Source organism: Acromyrmex echinatior, chromosome 12, assembly GCF_024713525.1.
Source record: "Acromyrmex echinatior isolate Ae372 chromosome 12, ASM2471352v2, whole genome shotgun sequence".
In the NCBI taxonomy this organism is placed as follows: domain Eukaryota; kingdom Metazoa; phylum Arthropoda; class Insecta; order Hymenoptera; family Formicidae; genus Acromyrmex; species Acromyrmex echinatior.
Window position 1 is genome coordinate 10,243,305 of NC_141863.1, and position 11,080 is coordinate 10,254,384.

The window sequence follows — 11,080 nt, forward strand, 5'->3', positions numbered from 1 at the left end:
CGTTCATCCTCACCGCCGTACATCTTCATGTACATCTTCTCTAAGTCCAACGAATTCAGTCATTATCGCACCGTTGTTCTCGTCCTTCATCAGGCCGGATACTTTTTTGTTCGCGAGAGGCATACCGTACACGTTGTCGGATAATCACTCGTGTCGAATCTAGCGATATTGCGTTTCATAGTCTCGTAAGCATCATCGCATTCTATATACGAGGGGTATCCAGAAAATAAGTTCCGTTTTTTTTTACAAATAAAGTTTTTATTGAAAAAATCTAAAATTTACATGGATAATACTTGACAACTTCTAGTCTTTTTCTACATAATTCCCGTCAATCTCAATACATTTTGTATATCTGGAAACAAGCTTCGAAATCCCTTCTGCATAGAAACTTCCCGCCAGTTCTTTAGTCCAGTTAGTTACAGCTGTCTGAACTTCCTCGTCGCTTTGGAAGCGTTTTCCGGCCAAGGACTCCTTCAGTTTCGTAAAAAGATAGTAGTCCGATGGTGCTAGATCCGGGCTATACGGTGGGTGGGTCAAAACATCCCAGGGGCGCAAACCTTGCGAAATTCGAGTTTTTCTGAAACGATCTCATGGATAAGACTTCGGGATATCTCTGGAAAAAGGTTGTGGAGTTCATCTAAAGTTAAACGACGATCATTGCGAATCGCATTTTCAATTTTTGTCGTCAACTCATCCGTGATAAGGGAGGGTCTGCCTCTCCCACTTTCGTCTTCAAGCGAATGTCTTCCTGCCTTAAATTCTCGGACCCATCTCCGCACCATAGATTCACTCATCACACTCTCTCCATATACAGAAACAAGCTGTTTGTGAATATCAACCGATTTAAAATCTTGAGCAAAAAGAAACTGAATGATGCCGCGCAAAACAACTCGAGAAGGAATCGGAATGGAGGTGGCGGGACGCGAAGTGGAGGACTCCATTTTGATAACCTCTCCTGACCGTGTTTCACGAGCTACTGACGCCGAACACCGCTCATTCTATTCGGTAGCTTCCCCTCTTCAATGCTGTGTTGCCAGCTCGCTCATACATCGACCTTACTAAACGTATAATACAAACGGAACTTATTTTCTGGATACCCCTCGTAGTAAATGAAACTGTCCGTGTCGGTGTACATGATCTTATATTTGTCGCGATACATCGGTAACATATACTCGTGATGAAATTCGTACAAATAGACATTCGATATGTCGAGTATGCACATATCCAAGTAAATTGAACTTGTCGAACTTCACCTCGAGTTTGCGCATTTCGACGGCAATCAAATTTTTCGCAAAGACGCTGCGGTTGTGGAAATTTGGTTTCGCGATCATTGCCTCCCCGCCATACCATCCCATTTTGTTATTAATTTTACATCGACGTGATTGCGCACATTCTCCATGGTCTTGCCAAATACCGAGTTGTTCATTAATTTATACAAATTTTTTTCGAAATCGTTTTTCGCGCGCCTTCTAAATTGTTATTAAGTTCAATGTAATCGCGAAGCCATGGAAATTGAGCAAATTATAGTATCCGGTGGATTTTGATTACGCGAAGACCGTGACGAGGATATTGCTGCAGGTTGCGATAGTGGATGACATAACTCTGCTTATCGTACAACGTCGCTAGAAGTTTATTTTCGTGTTTGCCGGGCGACTTATCACGCATTCGGTAGAAAGGTAGGTCAATGTGTAGATGCTGCGGATACTCGAGAGCGACCTCGAAAATATAACCGGTGGGTGAATCCGAAACGATCGCGCTCATGTTAAAGTTCGCAGCGTTTTCGTTCCATCGAAATTCGGCTTAGGGCAATGGTTAACACATCGTCTATCCGTACAGATTATTCACGTCGTAGTACATAAAGTACGATGATTTCGGTGGATCGTACGAACGCATGTACTTGTTATTAGCCTGCGCGTATCTGTCGAAACAACCGCCGCGTATACCGCGCTCGATGAACATAACCATATCAATGTCGGTGAGCAACTCAAATCTTACGCGCGTATGTTTCAGCGTCTTACGTGAAACCTGGCAGTGTATAATAATGCGCGGAATCGAGACAGTAACTCGTGACGCAACTATTGCGAAAATTTTCGAAAATGTCGGCTAATAACAAGACATCGATTTTCAAGTACAGATCACTGTAGTCGCCGAGCGTTCGGATGGAGAATTGCTTCCAGATGTTCGCGGCGTGCGTAATCGCTCTCGGATACAGTATCACCTGTCAATGAACTATAAAATGATTCGCGCGGTGGTAAATGCGTGTCCTGCAATTTTTCGACGCAGTCAATGTACTTGTACGGAAAGACACCTTTTCGTATGAGAAGATCGAAATCCTCCGCGCTAAGCTTGCAAAATTCAGAACGCACAATTTTTAATTTATCTTTTGTCGAGATACGATGCCAATTTATCGAGGCTTGCATTTAAAAATTTGAAAGAATCAATGAACCTTAATTTTACACAATTTTTCTGAAAATTCTTTTCATTTTTGTCTATGCTATCGACATGTTTAGTGAATGAAATATATTTTTTTTATCGTTAGTACATGTCCATCGTACGTGGTAGCAACTTCTTTAATTATAAAATGCGTGTCATAATCCGATAAATTGTGAAATACGACCGGAATATAAAACGAATTTTTATAATTTAAATTACAATTCGAATGCACTGGACCCGCGATGTACCGGTAAAATGACAATGATCCGCGTATCATCCGGCGCAAACGGTTTCTCGCAGATATGACAACACGCTACGATACGCTTCCCATTACTGTTTAAACAACGTTTCTAACGCGCCATGGACACGTTGGCGGATATGAGATTTTTCACACGATGCATCAAATCATTGAGTTGTCGCGCGAACCACGCTATACAGTCTTCATCGCGACGGAAGTATAGTGATACGACGATAATGCATCGTCGTACATGCATCGTACGTAGTAACTTATGTTAAACGCTTTATGCTATCGATACGCGTACAACGACGCGTTTTCCCTGTTGGGCTCCGTCTTGCGTAGAACACACTCCAGGTCGGCGTAGACGATGAACAGCACTCGTTTCCGGTTGTTATAGTTGCCGAATTCGAGCCACCTATCGTCCTCGCTCGACAGTCGGATGGCGCAGTCGTTGATCTTCTACTTCGTGCAACTGCAATTTTTCGCATGAGTTGAAATAATGGAGGCACGTGTAAATAGAGAAATCATTTTTTTGTCGCTATTTCTTTTTATTGGTTTTTCTTATTATACTTACTGATCACAGAAAAACTTTTTGTTCTTTTTCCCACTAATCTGCGAGCTCACGAGATGCGACAGGTTCTTGATCCATGTAAAATGTCTAATGTTGTTGCATGAATCTTATAGGAGATTGACTTCTCCTTCTTGTCATCGATGAACCGTAGAAGAAGGATCTGCTTATTTTCAATATTGTACACGATGATTGATACGAGGGCAAGTTTTTCAATAAGTTTTTAGAAAAACATAGTAAAACATATTTTTTTTGATCGATTCATTTTTATTTCTCAACATAGTCTCCTTTCAACTCGATACACTTGATCCAACGATTCTCCAACTTTTTCAAGCCGTCCGAATAATATGATTTGTCCAACCCTTCATAAAGCCTTTCATAAAACCCTTCAAAGCCTCTGTTTCGGCAATGAGTTGCTCTCTAGTGAGTCTCTTTCTTCCGAACCATTTCTTCGGGTTTGGAAACAGGAAATAGTCGCAAGGGGCTAAATCTGGCGAATATGCTGGATGGGGAAGCGAGAATTCGTAGCGGAATTCGTTGAATTTGGTTCGATGTCGGGCACGTGTAAACCCATTGTCTTAATGAAAGAACACTTTCTTCTTTGTCAAATGGGGACGTTTTTTTTTTTAAATGTTGAAACGGTCCAATAAGGCTGCGTAGTAATCGCCATTGATCGTTTGCTTCGACAGAAGGTAATCAATATAAATTATACCGCGTGCACTCCAAAAAACTGTGGCCATCACCTTTCCGGCCGACTTCATGGTCTTCGTCTTCTTCGGAGATAGTTCACTCAGTGAAGTCCATTGTTTTGATTGTTCCTTCATCTCAGGTGTGAAGTAATGGATTCATGTTTCGTCTACAGTAATGAATCGAAGAAATTCATCTGGATTACGTTGAAACATCTCCAAACATTGTTTTGAAATCGTCACACGGTCCACAGGGAGTAAACACGGCATCCATCTTGTCGATAGTTTTTTTATATCCAATTGAAAATTCGTGCAAAATTGAAATCACTGTGCCATGTCATATGCTTGTGGTTTCAACAAGCTCGCGCACTTTTACTCGTCGATCAATCAAAACAATATCGTGGACTTTATCGATGATTTCTGGCGTAGCAGCCTCATTTGGACATCCCGAACGAGGTGCATTACACCTCGTGGTCGTACATTGTGGATTAAATTCATTCACGTTTAAATTCATTCACCCAATTGTATGCAGTCGCAAACGCTAGTGCAGATATGCTATGAACATTATCTAATTCGGCTTTGATTTCTTTCGGCGTTAAATCTTTTATATATGTATTTTATACATGTTTGATCACTGCACGAAACTCATTTTTTTCCATTTTGCAAAAAATACAAAGGTTGTTCGCTTTAATCGTCTACAGAAATGAAATCACGCGATGAATTCCGCTCAAAATTTGACAGTAATCAGCTGAAAGATGCTACTTGTCAAAAAGTAATGTGACATGACACTGCGAATGCCCTCTGACAGATTTTCTAAGAACTTATTGACTTGCCCTCGTATGTTGTTGGGATTTTCGAATTTCGGAATGTCTTTGAACATTATCGGAAATTCGAGAGATTCAACACTATGTATAATGCCGATATAATGATTTTCTATTCACATAATTTTTAGCTGGATATAAAACGACTACCACCGACTACACGAAACACGCATTGTCCATCAAACACACATTGATCACCGCTTTCTTAAGTATAATTTCTTGCGGTATCTTGAAGTAACATCCCACGCGCATTGGATTGTGTTTATTCACGTTAACAGTCAAGTTGAGGATTCGCGATAATGTCTATCTGTTGTCACATTCCTGGAACTCTTCGAGCGATGCTAGAATAGGCTCGATGACGTATCGCGCATATCGGTGCATCGATATATCTCGCTGTTTTTTATAATTATGCTTTTGTTAGCACGTTTATCCTTCGCCGCAAACTCGCCGTTGAACACGGTGTTCACTTTTACATTACCGCGTCTTTCTACAGCATCTCGCACTCGCTCTAGAACTACATTACCAGCGTTTTCTAAAAACCGCCGCGGCTCGATATGATTAGAGTTTATCACTGCACCTGTCAATATACGACTCTCGAACGCGGCCGGACAAGAGATCGTTTGTTGCCACTCGTATATTCGCCACCAATGTGCATGTGTCGCTCCAATTGCGATTTTGCACAATCATTTCCATTGTGTCACCGTTTTAAAAACAAGATATGAGACGCAACGAGAGCGACGCTCGGTTTTGTTGCAATAAACTCGGTCGATGCTTTTGGCGTCGTTGGACGATAAAGCTTCGAGCTGCTCGACGCACTCGTCGCATCGTTGCAGCCACGCAAAACACCACCAGAGTAGCAAACTGGCCGCACTGTTCTAGCAGTTCACGTTCCACTCGCTCATAATTTTTTATATCTTTTTTTTTTATTTTTTAAATCACACTCTTACATGGAGCACTGCACGTAACTTGTTCAAACATGTTGCAGCACTGCTTTACATTTAGAATGTCATAGTGCTTTATCACCTTGATATTATGTTCGTCTACTAAGGTGCACTCTTTACAGGGATAGCATAATTGATTACGCATATGCTTATCACATGAAACACTTTTTTAGCAGGATTCTCCTCGCGGTCATCATTAACTTGTCCGTTATCATCACTTCTCACTACCCGCGGGAATCGTAATATACCCCTGCAGCTATATTGAATCTTCTTTTCACTTTTCATTGAGTGATAACACTGTTCCTTTATTAAACCGAAAGCTTTATACCAAAATATTTCTTCGAAGTCAAACCACCGTTTCATCTCCTAACTGTTCGAACCAATATTTATTTTCATAATTGTTATAGTCATTGATGATGATCCTGTTTCGCATCACGTGTACCTATTTCTCAATCGCGTAGGAACTGCACCGACGATATTCGCACATCTTTGTCTCCTTCTCGGATCATAGTCTTCAGGCATACTTTTCGCGTTCATTTTCGTTCACAATACCATTTACAATACTGTTCACAATAGGGTTTTTTTTTAATGTGTGTAGAGTGGGCACATGCTGCACGAGAATACAAAGGCTCTCTGTAATTCGTGCACGACTTGCCATCTAACCTACCGAAAGAACTGGTCCTGACGAGATACATTCCTCCATCGTCAATGTCATATAAATCATGCATGATGTGCACACAGTCAAAGCTTCACCATTGTATAATAATTATAGATTACACAGTGCTTAGTACGAACGTCAACGTACGATTTCTGAAGACGACACGAATTTTTCTATGCAATCCATTTCATATTCGCTCACAACACATCCAGTAACGTAGAATAGCAGTTCTTCGTTGGATGACTCTTGGTCTATTACATCCTCAAAGTTTACTTCCATGTTATCAAACACTTCGAATATTTTGTCTCTAATATTCGCGAACTTTCTTCATTCACATTTCTAATATATTCGGCTACGTCGACTCTGTCCTCAACGTTTCCGATATTCTCGAATTCTATATTGTCCATGCTCTCAATGTTTCCGATATTCTTGAATTTTACATCGTCCATTATGTCTTCAAATTCTACTTCCATTGCTTCAAATAACTTGTCTTTATTTACACTATCATGTCCTCAACGTACGCATGGTCAGCCATACTTTTCGCTTTACACTTATTGCGATCGATTTGGTAATCTTTAAAGGCGCTTAAAGGCTAACTAAAGTGCGCGCTGATGATCTTATATATTCCATTTGCAACTTCTTTATCCCTTTATCTATCATCCCTATTAGGTCGCAGTAATGACGTGTCACCTTTTTTTAGAAAAAATATCGTTATCGGCGCCTCTCTTAATGCGTCGCGACGTGTCCGTCCGACGCGTTAAAAGAGACGTCGATAACGATATTTTTTCTATATAGAAATCCTATATAGAAATCTAATATAGAATCGACGTACCGATCTCCTAGACAAAATATCTTGTCCGCGTTGTACCGCGACACATTTTGAGGTGACCTTAAAAGAAAGAACTTGACTTCTGATTTTGAAAGAAAGAACTGTGAAAACGCACTATGATTTCATCATCTATCCCTCATTGATGACGCTTTGTTTACCAGCCAGCATATCGATGATGTATCACCAATCTCTTAAAAATATCTTGTCCGCATTATAGTATCGCGAGGCATTTTTGTGATGGGCGCGGGGGGGGGGGGGGAGGTGGCGCGGCGGCAGCGGCGGCGGCGGGTAAACATCGATAGCGCCGAGGCCTTCTCGCGCCTTCCCTCCTTTTCCCTAAACCTATAAGTACCCCCACGCCATCCCCCCCGCGCCCACGAGTACTTCCCGCGCCCCGCGTCCCTCCTCTAGCTCCATTGGCCAGATCCCGCCTAGTATATCTACTGTTCTGTACTATGTCTTCTGTAGTATATCTACTGTCCTTCATACGCGATAGTTATATCTTTGATAATAAAATGTGCATTATATCCCGATAAATTATGAAAAACTACGGGAATGCAATATGAATTTTTGTAATTCAAGTTACAATTTGAATGCGCGGAATGCTCTGTATCGCCCGGTCAAGTGACAATGATCGCGTACCCGCGTGTCCGGCGAATGGTTTTTTGCACACATGGCAGTGCGTGGCGCTGTTAAATTTTTTCCAATCATCTCGCGTAAAATCTGCCATTTGACCGAAAGCATAGACTCCACACTATGCGCTAAATTTTTAAGTTCCTCGGCGAACCATGCGACGCAATCGTTACCGCGACGAAACTGATACATACACAAGTTGTCGTATGAGCAATGAACATAGTATACTAAACTAAATACCTGATGTTTGCTGATACGTATAGCTAGATGTTTCCATGTCCATCTCCATCTTCTCTGGGATGCATTCTAGATCGGCGTAGACTATGAACGGGACACGTTCCTTCTTATAGTGGTTACTGAAACTCAATCACTTGTTGAGTATCTGAATCATCATTGGGCAGTTGAATCGCGCAATAATTTTCCACAGTCTATTGCGTGGATTTCCAATTTCGTGCTTGTATGAAAATAGTGCAGGCATCTGAAAAACAAATTTTTATTATTATTTAAAAAAAAATGTTGCTGAAAATATTTATAATTTTTTTCTTTTTTAAATGTATATGAACTTATCATAGAAATATATTCTATTCTTTGTTGCTATAATTTGCGATTTCACAAGGCGGGACAGATCTTTGATCCATACAAAATACCTTATATTATCATTACATGGATTCTGCACGTACAAGAGATTGACATGTTTGTCGCTCTTTCGATCGGTGAGCCGTAATGGAAAAATTTCTTTTTGCTTCTCGATGATGTAAACATTGATGGAGATGTCGTTGAGACTTTCAAATCTTTTAATTTTACTCAACGTCATTGGAAACTGGATGCCTGTGAGATTTAGTACTGTAGAATAATGCGGATATAATGACTTTCGTTCCGTATGCTTTTTAGCTGGGTGTAAAGCAGCTACCACCGATTGTTACCTAAAAATTGCACGTTGATTATCCCTCTCTTCATTTTAATTTCTCGTGGGAGTTCGATGTGGCATCCCACGTACAACGGATTGAACTTGTTCACGTTCACGGTCAAATTCAAAATACGCGACAACGTCCACCCGCTGTCGCGCTCCTGAAATTCCTCCAGCGATATCAGGTTAAGCTCTATGACGTGCAACTCGTACCACTCTTCTAAATTAGACCAACGGAAGAGTTCATAATTTTTCGTATTAACATTTTTATTCGCACGTTTATCATCTGATATGAATTTGCCAACGTGGTGTTTATCTTAATATTATCATGTTTCTGTATAACGTCTCGTACACGTTCCAGTCCACTATTTGTCTCGCATCTTCGAGGAATTGATGAGGCTCGATGTGTCCAGAGTTTATCACGGCACCGATTAGTAAGCTTTCAAACGCTGTATCGATTTTATGCCATCGGAGTCCCGCGCTATACTCAGCACCCACTTACATAAAACGTCCACGCATCGAATCCTTCAAACTTTCAAACCGCGTGACACGAGCGATCAATGATTATTTAATATCAATCGATAATACGAACGTTTAACATGACTCTGTTCTTTCGAAACGATTTTATGAAATTATCGCAATGCTGTTCCCACGCGACGTACTCTTCTCGTGTATTCAATCGAGCGGCTTGCGCCAGCAAATCACGCTCCGTTTGATCCATATTAATATTGTTTTTTATAATCACTAAAATATAATTTTCACACAGTCACTAAAATATAATTTTCACATAGTCACTAAAAAGTATAATTTTTGCACAGTTACGTTAAATATCTTTCACATTGTACAAATAGGCCATAAATTGCATAGTAATATTTGATATAGCGGATCTCGACATTCCTTACAATATGTATATATTGACTAATAACATGTTGTCGAATAGCGTGAAGACGTAAAAATAAATCATGCATTCTTATGATGCATGATGAGCAAAAGTTGTCACAATCTAAAGAATGGTTTGAAGTATATAAATAATAAAAGTGTATGACATACATCCTATTTATTTCGTTCAAAGTATTGATTTCAGCTCGTGTTATCGAACGACTTGTTAGCAACGTCACTGTCACTTTCATAACATGAGTCCACGATATCATCTGATTCTGATTCTTCTTCATCAATTATAAATTCATCTTCTGAATTAATTTCTAATTCTTTTTGAGCTTCATGTTCTGTTTCTACTTCTACTACATCTTCGTATTCCATCTTGAATAAAACTCGAAGAAAAAAATTTTGGAAAAAATTGAAGATTCGCATATGTATTCCCTCAAACTTGTCAGTTTCACTACTGACAGCGTATATATAGATCTCTCCATTTTTATATGCTACTGAGGATAGGAATTGCATTTTTTTGAACATTCTATTCTTTTTCCATTATCGAATTTTTTACCTTCTATGTGATTCATAGTATAATCTAATGATTCTAATAATTCTACATCGATAAGATACTAAGATATGTAAATTCCACATTTTTGACAAAAGACTAGATGGAAATGGAATATTGATAGTGCATTTTCATCGAGGAGTGGGAACAGATATATTTTATTGTTACTGGCGTTGATCTCTTGAATAAAAAAAAGATTCGATATTATTAAAGCGCATTTTTAGTACATGTGTCATTGTGCATTAGGCTTAATGATAGTTACATTAAAAATTAACTTGCTTATTTTTTAAGATAAGTAAAATTCTAGATTGGATACATTGCTTAAAACTCATATTTTGAAAAAGATAATGGGAATAGACAGACTCTATTGTCGATCCTCTTATATAAAAAGAGTTAATGGTCAAAGTGCATTGTTAGTACATGTATCATTGCATTTATTTTAACGTAGATTTTGATGGCACATTGAAAAAATTAATTCACATATTTGCAAAGTTAAGTAAAACTCTAGATTGGATATACTATTTGAAAACAAGTGGAAGAGGAAACAGGTATAAAGAGAACTCTAATATATCAGTCTCTTAGCTTCCATTGCAGTCACCACACTTTAATCGAGAATTGTGAGTTTCCGCTATTCTGTGCAAAATGAATACAAATAAACAATATTCGTTGATGGTGCATTTACTTTGTGGTAGAGAACTTGGATTTCGAAACTGCTTATTCGCAACGATACATGGTGTGCCAAACATGGGAGATGGCAGATATGTGATATCAATGCGTGTGATTTAAATTATATTGTAATAATTGGGTAAATTCAAATCTTCATATGTGTCATTGTACGATTCATGGTATTAACGACGAAAGCTATACTGAAACTCTATCATATATAGATATAGAATATGTATGAAGAATACATATTACTTCTGTGTTA

At 39.2% G+C, this 11,080-nt stretch overlaps 1 protein-coding gene and 1 long non-coding RNA gene across 4 annotated transcripts in view; both read right to left on the reverse strand.

Annotated features, from left to right (window-relative positions):
* Positions 1-8,131, reverse strand: part of LOC147907860 (uncharacterized) — an 85,827-nt gene extending 77,696 nt beyond the window's left edge. Inside the window, exon 1 of one of the 2 annotated variants that reach the window (XR_015546988.1) lies at positions 8,048-8,131. This is a non-coding gene — a long non-coding RNA (uncharacterized LOC147907860). The remainder of the gene's footprint in view (positions 1-8,047) is intronic. The other variant, XR_015546989.1, reaches the window with a different exon arrangement.
* LOC147907864 (uncharacterized) lies at positions 237-8,839 on the reverse strand. Of its 2 annotated transcripts, none has more exons than XM_087412045.1 (3): positions 8,731-8,839; positions 8,488-8,650; positions 237-8,285 (listed from the first exon to the last, which is right to left on the reverse strand). In XM_087412045.1, the coding sequence occupies exons 1-3, from the start codon at positions 8,762-8,764 to the stop codon at positions 8,198-8,200; spliced, it is 285 nt and encodes a 94-aa protein (XP_087268171.1). In that variant the 5' UTR covers positions 8,765-8,839; the 3' UTR covers positions 237-8,197. The 2 variants fall into 2 exon arrangements, with proteins under 2 accessions (XP_087268171.1, XP_087268169.1); XM_087412043.1 differs by having other exon boundaries at positions 8,455-8,650.
* Positions 8,840-11,080: the final 2,241 nt, after the last annotated feature.